Here is a 16,747-nt window from a genome sequence, read left to right on the forward strand (position 1 = left end):
AGCATTTTCAATTGTGTGGTTCCCTATGCTACATGAGATAGTGGGGGAGCCTGTGTCTTTGCATTTTAAAGGAATTTTATGTTGGAGTATAGAACTAACGTTTTCTGTTAAAAATGCCTTCTTTTGAACATGCATATTTCTCTTTTTAGTACAAAGGTCTTTAAGAAACTTGGCATAAGATGGAACTTGCTTTATAGCATCAAGTAAAGGGATGTTAACACTTACCTGTTTGAAGATTTCGAGAATCTCACCTGTGGATTTTCCCTTCTTTCCTTTAGCTAACCTTTGAGGAAATAGAGCTTTGGGAACGTATTCTCGTGGGTTGGTTTCTTCTTTCTCCTCCGGTGATGAGTCCTCAACATTCACAGGTACAATTTGATTTTCTTTTGTCACCGGCATCTCCACTTTGTTGTCGACTTCCTTTCCTTTTCGCAAGGTCATTACTGCATTGACCTCTCCATGTTGCTGTGGTGAACTGGTACTTGCTTCATGTACTCCTTTAGGGTTAGGCACTGGTTGACTTGGAAACTTGCCTTTCTCAACAGTCATTGCCAAGGTTTGAACTGAAGAAGCAAGTTGTCCCACCATCTTCTCAAGGCTTGAAACTGATTGAGCTTGTGAGTTGAAGTCTGCTCTCAACTCATTTCGTAGTCCATCAATGGTACGATTCTGTTACTCAATCGTGGAATTATGGAATGAATCCTCCCATGGTCTGGGTTGAGAGTAGTTCTGGTTCTGATTGTATGGTCTAAATAGGGGCTGAGAGGCTTGAAGATTTTGTGGAATTGGTGGAACTAGAGTTGCTGGTCCATTCTGTAGGAGTCCTTGAGACCATGAAAAATTTGGGTGGTCTCTCCATCCAGGGTTATATGTGTTGGAGTATGGGTTGTAATTCGATGGTTTTCTCATTACACCTATGGCATTGGCTTGATCTGAGTATGAGTCATGGTCATGTGGCTCTGTTGATTTAGCAGTCGATAACGATGCTATTTGTCGAGAGAGACCTTCAATTATCGCTTTGACTTCTTTAATTTTTGAACTTGACTCGCCAATGTGAACCTCATTTACTCCCTTAATCCTTCTAGTATTCCTGAGTGATCGACTCCGTTGTTGGGAATTATCCGCTTGTCGCTGAAAGAATTCCCAAATTTCTGATGCACTTTTTGACATTAGCTCTCCTCCACTTGTTGCCATTAGCCATTCTTGCACATTTGGTAGTAATCCCTCCAAAAAGTATTGGCATTGGTGCCATTTCTCGTACCCATGATGTGGACACTTCAAGAGTAGTCCATTAAATCGCTCCCATGTTTCGAAAAACTGCTCATCCTCTCTCTAGGTAAACTCCGAAATTTCCCTGCGAATAGCATTGGTTTTATGCACTGAGAAATATTTATTCAAAAATTTTGTAACCATTTGTTCCCATGATGTGATGCTATTAGCAGGCAAAGTATTTAACCATGAACGAGCTCTATCCTTTAAAGAAAATGGGAATAATATGAGTTTAACATCATCGTCTGAAAAATTTTCATATTTAAAAGTTTGACAAATGGCATGAAAATTATTCAGATGATTATATGGGTCCTCATTTTCTAAGCCATAGAATGTGGGGAGACAATTTAGTACACTAGGTTTTAATTCAAAACTCCTAGCAGCTACATTTGGGTATCTTATGCATGATGTGCTCAAATTATCTAAGGGACTAAAATAGTCCTTAAATGGCCTCTCCTGTGGTGCTTGTAAATCCATTCCAAATTTATTTTTAATGTGCTTTTGTGTGCGAAGTGTTTTTTCTAATTCAAGGTCTATAGGTTCAAGATTAGGTAATAATGACCTACGACCATGCATGCAAAACAAATAAAATAAAAATAAAGATGGGAACAAAACAAATAAAAATAAAGAAAATGAAGAAATTACGATACTAACCTTATTGCGCTATTACAACCTTTCTATAAAAATACACAAAAACAAATACATGAAATTAACTAAAAATAAATTAATAAGATAAACAAAAAAAAATTACAAAGAAAAATAAATTGAAAATTAAATTACAGAATTTTAAAAAATAAATTAAAAATTAAATTACAGAATTTTAAAGAAGAGAAAAAGAAAAGAAATACTAACCTTTAAATGTAGATTCACTTTTTTTTAATAATTAAAAAAAATACAAGAAAACAAATAAAAGAAATTATTCACAAAAATTAATTCTATGAATTAAAATTACTTACCTCCCAGGCAACGGCGCCAAAAACTTGTTGTGCAAATTTTAATGTACTCGCAAGCGCACGAATCTATTGTAGTATAGATCAATGGTGACGAGTGTCGATCTCACGAGGAGGTGGATTTTAATTATATGTAGAATTAATTTTGTAAATGGATGGTTGAAATTGTGGTGGAAGTTATTTAAATTATCCTAAAATTGGAATTGAGATTCTAAAATTGGAATTGCAATGGCGAGAATAAATTGAAGCGAAATCTATTGAAATGACGTACTTGGGTATCTGGATCCGTATTAACATGCATCATGGGCTAAATAATCCGTATTAATGCCAATTAAATCATGAGGGGGGAATCCACACCTCATGAACCACGCTCTAATCACTATGGTGCTAAGGGCTTATCGTGCCAAATAATAATAACCTTGTACTAGAGGGCTGGTGAAACCAAGGCGGTACTAGACAAGATTAGTATTATTTGTCGACGAGAAGTCAAAACATCAACAAAAACTAGAGGGGAAGAGAAAATAAATTTACCAAATTAAGCCCATGACACATGTTGAGACTTTACCTTCAACCCAAGCTTGAAAGAAAATTAGCCACTCATAATTGAACTAGGGGTAAAATGGGAATTTATTAAAATACGTAGAAAATACAAGATGGAGAAGGAATTACAGAAAATGGATCCCAAAAATGGATTCAGAGATATCAAATTAGGGGGGGAGGCCCCCTTTTTATAGATACATGGAGTAAATTATGGCCATCGGATTAAAAACAGTTTGGACGCTCAGAATTGCGCCACGTCATCAGTCAACAGTCCACGGTTTGACCACGCGGATGAACAGTAACACGGTTTTACCCGGATGAACAGTAACGCGGTTTGGTTGAAAATAATCCTGTGTGATGCATGCACCGTACGCGAGATTTTTCGTCCACTGATATGCTGCCACTTCACCATCAACAGTACATAAGAATTTTAGTCCAACAGGATCGTGACACCTCATCAGTCAATGCCACATCATCGATCAATGCCACGTCATCGATCCGTCTATGTGAACAGTGCTGTGAACAGTAACGTATACAGTACCGTATACGTGAATAGTACCGTACATGTGAATAGTGCCATTTTTCCTTTTATGCTCCTCCTAAGGTTTTCGACCGTCCTGAGTTCAAAAGTGATGTCTGTTTTGCCGTCTGATCTCTCCTTTATTGTGAAATGACTATAATGCCCCTAAAATACATAAATTACTTAATTAAAATAAAACACACGTAATTAAATCACAAGAATGTTAAAAACATAAAAGTAAGGGTTGTTAGTAAGACTTGAAATGTAAAATGACGGTTTTCTCCTTTATAAATATGCATTTTCTAATACTCAACAGAGAGCAGGCGGAAAAATAAGGAAAACATACAAACAAGTTCGTAGCAAGGGGAAGCGCTATCGGTGACGAGAGGGAGATCAACGGAACGTGGCCCCAGTGGGAGTCAAAATCATGGTAGATCAAAATCCAAAAGTAAGAAGAATGTTAAATGCTACAATTGTGGCAAGAAAGGGCACGTCAAGAAAGAGTGTTGGAGTAACCAGAAGAGAATAGAGGGTAAAGAACCTGAGTCATCGAATGCTCAGGGGTGTGTAGCAAGTACGTCAGATGATTGCGAAATTCTCTATAGCGAGGCAATAACTGTTTCAGAAGGTAGAAAACAACTATCTGATGTCTGACTTATAGACTCAGGAGCTTCCTGGCACATGACCTCTCGGAGAGAATGGTTCCACACATATGAACCTATTTAAGGAGGATCTGTATATATGGGAGATGATCATGCCTTGGAGATCGCTGGTATTGGTACTATCAAAATAACAATGTTTGATGGTACAATTCGCACAATTGGAGAGGTACAACATGTCAATGGCTTGAAAAAAAATCTATTGTCTTTGGGACAAATGGATAGTCATGGGTACAAAACTCATGTGGAGAATGGAATTATGAAAATCGTTAAAGGAGCGCTTGTATTGATGAAGGCAGAAAAAATCAGTGCTAATCTATTCATGCTTAAAGGAGAAACACTACAGGAGGCTGATGCGTGTGTCGCATCAAATGGAAGAGTCAACGATGATGTGGCATCTCAAACTTGGTCACATGTCCGAACAAGGTTTGAAAATTCTCTCTGAGCGAAAATTGCTTCCAGGGCTCAAATCGGTAAGTTTATCATTTTGTAAGCATTGTGTTATAAGTAAGCAGCATAGATTAAAATTCAGTAGATCTATTGCTAGAAGTAAATGCATTCTAGACTTGATTCATTCTGATGTTTGGGAATCACCGGATATATCCATGGGAGGTGCAAAGTACATGGCGACTTTCATTGATGACTATTCCAGAAGATGTTGGGTGTATTCGATTAAGAAAAAGTCAGATGTATTTCCAGTGTTTAAAGAATACAAAGCGCGGGTGGAACTTGAATCTGGTAAAAAGATCAAGTGTTTGAGGACGGATAATGGTGGAAAGTATACAGACGGTGAGTTTCTTGCTTTCTGTAAGTAAGAAGGTATTCAGAGGCAGTTCACGGTGGCATACACTCCTCAACAAAACGGAGTGGCGGAGCGGATGAACAGAACTCTTACAGAAAGAATAAGAGCTATGTTGAGGACTGCTGGTCTACCCAATTCATTCTGGGTAGAAGCAGCCAAAACCGCTTGTTATATAGTAAATTGATCGCCATCTACAGCTATTGGGCTGAAGACAACGATGGAGATGTGGACTGGAAAGCCAGCTGATTATTCCTATCTACATGCATTTGGATGTCCTATGTACGTGATGTACAATGCCCAAGAAAGAACAAAGCTGGATGCAAAATCTAGAAGATGTATCTTCTTGGGATATGCTGATGGAGTAAAGGGGTATCATCTGTGGGACCCCACTGCCCACAAGATCGTCATCAGCAGAGATGTTATTTTTGTAGAAGATCAACTGCAAAAGAGAGATGAGAATGATAGCACTGCAAAAGAAAAATCAGAGATTGTGCCGGTATATGTCGAAAATAATTCAGAAGATTTAGATTCTTCTGAAGCAGCACCAGAGTACGAGGAACAAGAACCAATCGAGTCTGAGGCTCCAGAAGTTCGTCGGTCAACTCGTGAGAGACGACTGCTGGCGTGGCACTCAGAGTATGTCACAGAGATCAATGTTGCGTACTGTCTTCTAACAGAGGATGGAGAGCCATCAACTTTCTATGAAGCTTTAGAAAGCTCAGATGTTGCTTTGTGGATGACAGCAATGCAGGAAGAAATTGAAGCTTTACACAAGAACAAGACGTGAGAACTTGTACCACTACCACGTGGAAGAAAAGCCATTGGAAACAAATGGGTCTACAAGATCAAACGTGATGGTAATGACCAAGTGGAGCGGTATCGTGCGAGATTGGTGGTGAAAGGATATGCTCAGAAAGAAGGTATTGACTTCAACGATATATTTTCTCCGGTGGTTCGACTCACAACAGTCAGAGTAGTCTTAGCGATGTGTGCTACATTTAACTTACATCTAGAGCAGTTAGATGTAAAAACTGCATTTCTTCATGGAGAACTTGAAGAAGAAATATATATGCTCCAACCAGAAGGTTTTGCAAAAATAGGAAAAGAAAACTTGGTTTGTAGGTTGAACAAATCTCTTTACGGTCTCAAACAGACGCCGAGGTGTTGGTATAAAAGATTTGATTCTTTCATCATGAGCCTTGGATACAATAGACTCAGTTCAGACCATTGTGCATATTACAAGAGGTTTGAAGATAATGATTTCATTATTTTACTGTTGTATATGGATGACATGTTGGTAGCAGGTCCCAACAAAGATCGAATCCAAGAATTGAAGGCACAATTGGCTAGGGAGTTTGAAATGAAGGACTTGGGACCAGTAAACAAGATTCTAGGGATGCAAATTCACCGAAACAAAAATAATAGGAAGATTTAGCTTTCGCAGAAGAATTACTTGAAGAAAATCTTGCGATGTTTCAACATGCAAGATTGTAAGTCAATTTCTACCCCACTTCTTGTTAATTTCAAATTATCCTCAAGTATGTGTCCTAGCAATGAAGCAGAGAGGAAGGAGATGTCTCGAGTACTGTATGCATCAGCAGTGGGAAGTTTAATATTCGCTATGATATGTACAAGACCGGACATTGCACAAGTAGTGGGAGCAGTCAGTCGATACATGGCGAATCCTGGTGGAGATAGCTGTGAAGAGGATTCTGAGATATATCGGAGGAACCTCAGATGTTGCATTATGTTATGGATGATCAGAGTTTACTGTAAGAGGCTATGTGGATTCAGATGTTGCAGGAGATCTTGATAAAAGGAAATCCACTACTGGTTATGTGTTTACACTTGCGGGAGCAGCTGTAAGCTGGGTTTCTAAACTGCAGACCGTTGTGGCTTTATCTACAACAGAAGCAGAATACATGGCAGCTACACAAGCTTGCAAGGAAGCTATTTGGATACAAAGATTATTGAAGGAGCTCGGGCACAAACAATAGAAAACTCCTGTGTATTGTGACAATCAGAGTGCCTTGCACATTGCAAGGAATCCAGCCTTTCATTCTAGGACAAAGCACATAGGAGTTCAGTATCACTTTGTTCGAGAAGTAGTGGAAGATGGAAGTGTGGATTTGCATAAAATCCATACCAAAGAGAACCTAGCAGATGTTTTGACCAAGCCGATAAATGCTGACAAGTTTATCTGGAGTAGATCCTCTTGTGGCCTAGCAGAAACGTAGGCAACATGATTATGGTGAAGCAGAAAGGATGGTGTGGAGATTGATTGTTTTTCAATTTAATCTCCAAGTGGGAGAATGTCAAAATTGGCTGCATCTAGAAGCTTTGAATAAACAAGAATGGTTGGCACTTGGCTTTGAAATTCTAGATGTCGTAATGTTTGGTAAAAGAAAAGAAAAATTCAAAACTAAAAATTCAAAGTTTGAAATTTTTGAGTTGTATGGCTTGAAGTTTATGGCCACTTGTTTGACATTTGAGGCAAAGTTTTGCCTATAAATACAAGCTTTCAATCTAGAGTTTGTATCCAATTCCATCAAGAGAGAAGCGTTGCTTTCTTTTAGTGTTGAGAGTTTTAAGAGTTTAATAAACTCTTGAGTATCTAGTCAGTGAGAGATTGAGTGTATTGGAGTTTTGGGTAGTGAGCTAAAATATTACAATACTTGTAATCCTTATTTCACTAGTGAAATATTTTCCTTTTGTTTTTGCTCATGAACGTAGGCTAAAAGCCGAACCACGTAATTTCTAGTGTCCTTTATTGTACTTGTTCTTTATTTTCTTTCTAATTTCATTTTAGCTGCGGTTCTGTTTCACCCACCAAAGACCTAACACACAGCAGCCACTGCCACTGGCTTCAACTGCCACTGCATTTTCTGCAAGGCTTCGCTTTGATGTTCTGGCTACTTCCATTTTTTATCCAACAAAATTATGATGGGATTCATTCATATTTGAACGCCATAGTGAATGCTTAGGGACATGAAAAACATAGCAAATAGCATATCTCACAACCTTATTTGTATTATACAAATATGAAGGCCTTGTGACTGTTATTGAAGAACCCTCATTCTGATACATGAACCACTTTGGAATTTCACTTCCTGGAACAACGATGTGCAAACGATGGCTTGGATCTGACATTGCCTGCAACAAATGGGCTATTTCACAGCCAAGCAAGAAAACAAATGAAGAAAATTAATTGCTTTCCACTGGTTCAAGAATTGACACCATTATTGATTGCTTCTCTATTAGAAGAAATTATTTTGAATAAAGCACAGCATCATTAAAACCAATGTGATGATTTTTTTTTCAGTCATCAGATGATGATAATTTCATCGTACATTCATTCTATGGCCTGACTCTGTTTTATGTCTAAAACTCAAGAAATTCTACAATTCCTTTGTTCTACCACATCATTCATGCAACAGTAAATAATCAAATTTTGTCCTGTATATTTTTATTTAGAAAATTGCAAAAAAGTTAGTCGTTAGAAAAACTAATTGATTGAATAAAGACTAGGTTTGCATTGCGTTTGTGGTAAACTTTTGTTAAAGACATGTATACATAAACTACCAAGCCACTGAAATTATGAAATTAAAACAATATATTGAATCAAAACAATTCATATTCTGGTTCATTCTTGAACAATAGGCATAAGAGGCAACTATCACTTAGGATTTCTCCTCCTTTCACTGGTAGATTACAGTCACTGAGATCCCATTTTGTTAAAGAACATAAGCCTAATAGAGAAGGTAACATCAAAGTAATCATAGGATCTAAACTCCTTCACATCATATTGGTAGGAAAGCACAAATCCCATGATGTATATGATAGTGGTCTGCTGCTTTAAGATTCTTCAAGAGAAAACAAGATGTCGGAAGTTGCCTAATTGCTATTCTACTAATGTCAAGCTCTTCCAAGCTTTCTACTTTACCCAAGTTCTCTGGCACATTTTCAAGTTTGGAGCAGCTATAGAGATTCAAAATTTTAAAAGACTTCAAACCATTGATGGTACTTGGAAGACTCTCAAGATATTGTCAATCTTTCAAATTCAACACAAGGCCAGTTAGAAGTGAAATACAAGTTATGCAACCCAAGAGGTGGGGTGAATTAAGTTTTTAAAACTTATCCTAATCAAACCACACAACAATCCATTTAACGCCTTAATAAATTTGAAAACAATAAATTCAATGAAAGCACAATAATAAATAAGTAAGGGAATAGAAAGCAAACTAAAAGATTTTTACATGGTTCGGCTTTCCCCGCCTACGTCCACGCTTCCAAGCAACCCAAGCTTGAGGATTTCACTATCCAAGCTTTCCAAGACTTCAAAAGTTTACAATTGACTTCTAAGGTGTCAATGAACCTTTACAACAAAGATATTATCTCTTAATCTCTTCACTCAAGTGTCTCACACACTTAAACACTCACAAATTTGATGAGAAATTAAACATTACAACAAAAACTCTCTTAAAGAGTAGATATACAAATTGAAGAACAAAGATGATTCAATAAATGATGATTTACAAAATTGAAGCTCAATATATGTTGTGTGCACTTGTTTATACTTGTAAAGATTACCAAAAATGAATTGGATTTGAGTTGATATAGTTTGAGATAAAAAACTAACCGTTATGCACATTTTGATCATAACTGGCTTACCGTTTATGGAATCCGGTTAGCCACTTGTATGTTACCGTTAAGGCAAAAATTTGAATTTTAAAACATCCGACATGCCGCTTAATAAATCCGGATACCCGCTTTCCATCCGGAGAGTTTCTGTCCAATATCCGGCTAGTCGCTTGTCACATCCGGTTAGCCACTTGCTACAGTAACTCTTACAGTAAACTATTTCTAAAATTATAGTTTGACCCCAAAACTTTTCATAACTATAATATGGCTAAAAACATTATAAATTTTACAAATAGGTCCAATTTCAGAATCTCTAAATAATGTTTGCTATTCCCAAAACTTTTTGAAATTATGATATGGCCCAAAATGCTATGAAACTTTTCAAATAAGCCATTCTCCAAAATTTTAAGCAATATTTGTTGATTTCAAAGTTTTCAAAATTCTTTCAAATAAACCATAAACTTGAAAAACAACTAATTTCGTAAAATCATTTTTCCATTAAATATAAAACCTTTATAATGTGAAAATAATGATTTGTTTAAAAAGTATAAAAAATAATTTGAGCTTAAAATATTAATCATTTTTAACCTTGTTTGTTATCATCAAAATCAACATTATGAAAACATATATATTAACAAGAAGTTCAACTGACAATGACAATTCTCGAACAATTCCATCTGAAATGGGCATAGTCAGAGATTTCATACTTCCCGGAAACTTTTCCAGCTTCAAGCAACCATAGAGCATTAGAGGTCTTAAACATTTTAATCTACTTATAGTAATTGGAAGACTCAAGAGATATTTGCAACCTTTTAAATTTTGTAAAAAAGGCCAGAGAGATTCAAAGTGGAAGGAAATTTTAGAGCACTTATGAAATTTGGAAGCACTTATGAAATTTGAAAACTTGCTTGCTGATCAAGAAGTAATTGACAAGCAATTGAGTGGGGCCTTAGTAAAGGATGACGAGGAAGCATTTTTATTGACAAAAAGAGACATCGATTCAGACAACATAGCGATGGAGTAATGTAGGAAGCACATTAGATAAAATAAATTAGAATTTATTAGGAATTATAATATTTGGGTATTTAGTATTTTATTAGAATTTATCTTATTTTTTAAACTTATTCGATCATGTTTGGAATTCTAATCTAATTAGGATTTTAGATTATTTCTCTTATTTAAGAAGGATTAAGATTACGTTGGCTACTTAGTATATATAGGCTTTTTACTGATAGTTCATTATAATTAACATAAGTTTCTCATCAATAATATTTAATATTTCTTAATTGAGATATTTTCTCCTTTGTGAGAGCCTTCTTTCTTGAATTTTCAAGAATGTACGTTAGAACGAAATCTAGTATCGCTTCTGCGATGCATCAAGTGGTATAAGAGCCTTTCTTTGTACTAGGCAAAGCTTTCCTGACCATCAACCATTCCCCATACACAAATCCTCCCTCCATCATCCATTACTTTCATAAAAAAAGAAGAAAAAGTCAGAAAAATAGCAAAACCCGAAGCCACCTCACGTCCACCGTCTGCGGCTGCTGCCTCTGTCATTCTTCACTTTTTTCATGCTTTAATAAAATTTAACATAATGGTCACTATTTTTTATATTATTAAGGACCATTGTATGATTAATCATGAAGTGTATATTATTTTTAACACCAATTTAGCACAACCTATACCATGAAATTATGGATTATGTTACAGTGAATACTTTTACATGGTAGGAATATAAATTTAAGTTTTACAAGCCTATTTTCATTTAATTTTCCAATATCACTTTGTTGATTTCATAAAGTTGAAATTAACATAAATTCTTAATTGGCTATAGTTTATGAATCATGAAAAATTGTTTTGTTGATATTCATTGATTGTGGTTACAAAATTTTATGTCACTAAGAGGCTGATTGCTTTTATGATGGTAATTAATATAATAAGTAAATATTACCTCCAATAATATTCATGGGAATGAATGGGAAACATATTATCTATTTATTTTATATTCTCATTATAAATGCATGGTTTTGGATATTTTAGCTTAAATTTTGACACAAAAAATGAGCCATTAATCTCTCACAATCTAATGGTTGATATTGAAAGTCAATGTAAAATTTTACGATGTTAAATCATCCATCATAGTAACTGAATTGCATGAAATCAATAATTTCAATTTTGTATTAAAAATTTAAGATAAAATAGCTTGAAAGGAAAATGATACCTAAACTCCCTTTTGGCTATAATACCCTATATAGGTAGTAACTAAAAAAAATTAACGTTAAAATATTTTTAATAAATACAAATATACTTTAAATAGTTTATTTTGTCTAATAGACTAATAATATTAGAATATTTGTAGTATGTATAAAATAATTTTTAAAATGTAAATTATAATATTATTTTAATAATATCTTTTTATCTATTATATAATTTTTAAATAAATATTTGGGTTAAACAGATTTTACGACTAATAAAAAATATCTCATTTATTGATAATATTAAAATTATTTTATATAAATTTAAAATAATTCGAATCTTTATATATTTATTTTAATAATATGTTTATATCCATTATAAAATTTAATTTAATATAATATAATATTGTAAAGTATTAAAATATTTTTTGAAGATTAAAATTATTTTAATATACATATGTTTATTTTATAGGAAAAGATGGTCTGACATAGCTGATTGTTTATATCATTAATTCTATTTTATTTATTTTTAAGAATTTCTGAGTATCCGTTTTATATTTGCTTAATTTTATAACTGATTGTTTATATCAATGGTAGGTTGCCTGTGAACTGTTTTCGGGTGAGAATTTCTTCTTTCTATTATATAATTTCTCTTCAAAGAATTTGTTATTTTGTTGCTTGTTTAATGGTAATTCGTCAATTTTTTTTTTCAATCACCCTAACATTAAATAAATACTGTTAGGTTGAAAAAACAGAGTATCAATGACTCTTAGGTCTCAAAAGTGATAAGCTATCTGCATATTTTAATATTTAACACACAACATTAAATAATTGGTCATTGCGGTCTCATCGCATCTATGTACGGCATCTTTTGCAGAAAAAACAGAGTAATAAAACAAAGCAGAGTATTTACTTCGGTCCTTTACTTTCCTTAATTTTCACCTCATAAGAAATCAAATCTCAAAATTCAAAGCTTCGATTTGATGGGGCACGAATGCAATTTTGATTCATGGAAGGCACATTTGATTCTGTCCAACTGTTTGACCCAAGCCAGGCATTTTCTGGTAATTTAACAGGGAAATAAGTAGCAAGAACAGATACAATAAATAAATACAAAGAAAGTAAATGAAATGCGATCCGCAGAGAAAATAAAATTGAAACTGAGGTGTGCACTTACACTGTTACACGTAGACTCAGAGAAAATAATATTTTCTCGAGTTGTCTAAATCTTTTAGGTTGTGGTTCCTCATCATTATTACAGCAGCTACTTCCACTGGCTTCAGCCGCCCCAACATATTCTTCAAGACTTCGCTTTAGAAAGCTTCGCTCAGACGACGTTGTTGATCCTGCATCATCCCCGCAGCAACTTCCACTGCTTCTGCCCTGTCTAAGTCATCATTAAGGCTACGAGTAAAGGATGTTGGTCCTAAACAATCGTGACCAAATTCGTTCAAATTCCAAACCGGGTGCACATATATTGGATGGACACCACACCTCTTCAACTCCAATCCCGATGGCGAAGAAAATTTCACTTTACTAATACGTTCCCTTTTCTGGTAGTATAGGAAAAGATGGTCTGACATAGCCTGACCGAATTGCTTTCTAAAATGAATGGCAGACAAACCCGAGGTGGTAGGCTTACTATATATGGACAGCCTATGTACGGGATTTGGAGACCACTGATGATAATAAGGAAGCGAATATTTAGGGACATGAAAAACACAGCACATAGCATATCCCACAAGCTTATGATTCTTATACGTCTTTGGAGGCGTGCTTATTGTTATTGAAGAACCCTCATTATTCTGATACTCGAACCACTCTGGGATTTCACTTCCAGGAACAATAATGTTAAAATCTCTCAGATAGTTCTGAAACCCCACAAAATATATATATATATATTAGAAAGCCATACCAATGCATAATTTTTAGGCATGATTTTAGCAACAGGTGAGAGACAGTGTAAGAAACTGACATTACATGTTTAGTGTACTTTTCCGACAGTAACATATTCTGCAACCCCACGGAAAAAAAAAGTGAGTAAATAAATAAAATAAAAAGACATAACATGTATTGCATCAGTTTTAGGGATAATGTTAGCACAGGTGAGAGTGAGAGACTGACCTCAGAATTTTCAACGTACTCTTTCAATAGTGAAAGCGCCAAATCATAGTTGCCAGCCAATTTCAAGCAACCCACACATTGAAGGCGTAAGTGCGGGAGTTGATGCTCGTTTAAATTTAATACATCTGATAATGTCTCCAACGAAACACAACCGTCTAACGAAATCGAATGTATACTGGCTGGAAGTCGAGGCAGATTTTGAAGCATTTTGCATTCCTCTAAATCAATGTCCAAAAGACTAGAAAGACAGTAAATGCTTGCCGGCAGCGTAAAAAAATTGTTTCCACTCAGAAACAACCATTTTAATGAGCATAAGTCGCCAATACTACTTGGGATTGCTCCTTCCCCTAGATTACAGTCACTGATATCTAATTCTGTTAAACTACACAAACCTGACAGAGAAGACGGCAAACTCAAAGCCACCGGATCTGAACTCCATCGCATCAAATTGATAGAAAAGCGCAGAAACCATGATGCAGATGATGGTGATCCTTTGCACCCACGACAAGATAGTTCTTTAAGATTCTTCATAAGAAAAATCGACGATGGAGGTTGCCTTATAGCTGTACCACTTATATCAAGTTCTTCCAGACTTTCTACTTGCCCAAGCGTCTCAGGCACATTTTCAAGTTTGAAGCAGCCAGAGAGATTCAAAGTTTTGAGGGATTTCAAACCATTTATACTGCTAGGAAGTCTCACGAGACTTCTGCAGTTATTCAAATTTAACAATTCAAGTCCGGTCAAAAGTTCTATTGATGATGGTACTTCTGCAATAGAAGTTCCATCTAAAAAGAGCTCCGTCAAATCTCCCATACCTCTCATTACAATGTCTGGAAATTTCTTCAATTTTGAGCAACCAGATAGAACAAGTGTTTTAAGAGATTCCATAAAAATCCCACTCGGAAGAGTTGTAAGACTTGTACAACCTTTCAAATTCAACAAGATCAGCTTATTGTGAAGCATCAAAGATGGGTGAATTTCACGCAACTTTGTACATCCTTCAAGATCAAACTCTTCTAAGTTTGGGACCTCTGTGAAGTCTGGTGTCTTAATCAGATTCTCTGAATGGCTGAGTTTCATGACTCTCAACATGTTTAAAGGCTGCTGAAAACAAAGGGAGCCAAAATGATATTTCTTAATTCATATACTACTATAATAATAAAATTGTTACCAATAATTATTCACTGAAAAATATAAATTAGTGACAAAAAAAAATAATCTTACTTTTAATCCTTTCCATAATTCTTCAATGCGGCTGTAACACATTTTAAATTCAACAATTTTATCCAATTGCAGATTTGATGGCAAAGATTTCAAAGGATATCGATGCCAATCAAGTAACCGCAACTTGTTAGATAGGTATTCAAGGCCTTCAGGAATTTGCACGTTACTGATTTTGAGCAATCTTAGGTTGGTCATCAGTGAAAATGCTTTAGCACTTAAATGCACATCATTTCCACGAAAGAAATAATCATCAACCATTATTCCTTCAACTACTTCACTTCCCTGAAAATTATAAACAAAGTCGTTCGTTAGAGATTTATCTAGCTAAAAGAAGTGAGCAGAGCTGGACAATAAATACTTTTAGATCCCCTTTATTATTCACTTACTGTATTTTGTGACAATACATGGTGTACATCTGCTTCCTTCCACAATCTACTGCGTTTTCCAGGCTCGTCGGGGGATTGTCTCCTAACAATTTGGTGACCCATTTCTTGTATCAAATCATGCACCCACAATCTGTTATTGTCATGTACTGTTAATAAAGATTTTTCTATAAGAACTTCTATTCCAATGACTGGGGAAAAACCACATCCCTCTAGAATTTTCGATACATAATCTCTAGTCTTCCATTTAAAGAAACATGCAATATCGAGAAATATTTTCTTCTCCAATTCTTGTAGTCCGTCAAAACTTATTTGAAGTATACTCATAATCTCATTGGGAGGCTCTATTTGTAGCCTTTCCAAGGTGCTTCTCCATTGATCCACGGATCTACCATTCAAAAAGGAACCCAAAACTTCGAGAGCTAACGGAAGACCACCGGCATACCGTAGAACACGTTCAGACAGCTGCACACATTCTTCAAGAGGCTTTTGGATTTTAAAAGCTTTCATGTTGAAAAGTTGAAGAGCTTCATCGTTATTTAGTACATCAAGGTCAAGAATATGCTCTTCATCCATTCCATGTGTCTTTAATAGATGTTCATCTCGCGATGTTACGATGATCCTGCTGCCAGAACCAAACCACTCACGCTTTCCAGCTAAATATTCTAATTGCTTTATGTCAACCACATCATCGATAACAAGAAGAACCTTTTTGTGTTGCAGCCTGCTTCCTAAAATGTTGATGCCATCATCGACATTCCATATGGTATTATCTTCAAGTTTTAACATTTGGAAAAGGAGTTGCCTTTGAAAAGCGATTACACTACCTTCTTTTTCAAATTTTTCTCTAATATCGGCAAGAAAACTACTCCCTTCAAATTCATGAGAGATCAAGTCATAAACAACTCTTGCAAGAGTGGTCTTACCTAAGCCTCCCATACCACAAATCCCTATCATACGAACATCATCATTAGGCCCTTTGTTCAAAAGAGACCTCAGTTCTTCCAAACGTGAATCTATTCCCACTAGCTTCTTAAGAGTCTCTGATTTTAAAGGAATTTTAATTGATATCGCCTTGACAATATCCCAAATAAATTCCGACTCATTCCTGCAGTTAAAGAACAAAGAAAGAACAGTATGGTTAAATTACAGTGAGTCTGAATGTGGTATCAAATAAGTTTAGTAATAGAAAAAACCCAAAATATGTAATATTCGTTTGAAAAAATTGAAGTAATGTAAGATGTTGTTACATATGGCTAATCTTTAGATGCGTTCATGGAAATATCTGCATCCATCTATACCACTTTTGTTTGCAAATATTCGTATATGGAGCGATTATTCAATTAGTACACATCATATCGTACACATATTGAATAAAAGTTGTTTAATTGACAACAGTATGCTGATTAAAGCTATTTCAAATGATCTACATAATAATAA

At 35.2% G+C, this 16,747-nt stretch overlaps 1 protein-coding gene across 11 annotated transcripts in view; it reads right to left on the reverse strand.

Annotated features, from left to right (window-relative positions):
- Positions 1-16,747, reverse strand: part of LOC107175105 (TMV resistance protein N-like) — an 81,207-nt gene that overhangs the window by 60,217 nt on the left and 4,243 nt on the right. For 3 of the 11 annotated variants that reach the window (XM_052437810.1, XM_052437808.1, XM_052437805.1), the window contains exons 3-5: positions 15,311-16,415; positions 14,925-15,206; positions 14,093-14,804 (exon numbers count right to left, since the gene is read on the reverse strand). In XM_052437810.1, the coding sequence (XP_052293770.1) occupies positions 14,093-14,804; positions 14,925-15,206; positions 15,311-16,415 (2,099 nt within the window). Of the gene's footprint in view, positions 1-12,352; positions 12,638-12,753; positions 13,448-13,551; positions 14,805-14,924; positions 15,207-15,310; positions 16,416-16,747 lie in introns of those variants that run through there. The other 8 variants (XM_052437804.1, XM_052437803.1, XM_052437807.1 and 5 more) reach the window with 7 other exon arrangements.

Source organism: Citrus sinensis, chromosome 3 (assembly GCF_022201045.2).
Source record: "Citrus sinensis cultivar Valencia sweet orange chromosome 3, DVS_A1.0, whole genome shotgun sequence".
NCBI lineage: Eukaryota > Viridiplantae > Streptophyta > Magnoliopsida > Sapindales > Rutaceae > Citrus > Citrus sinensis.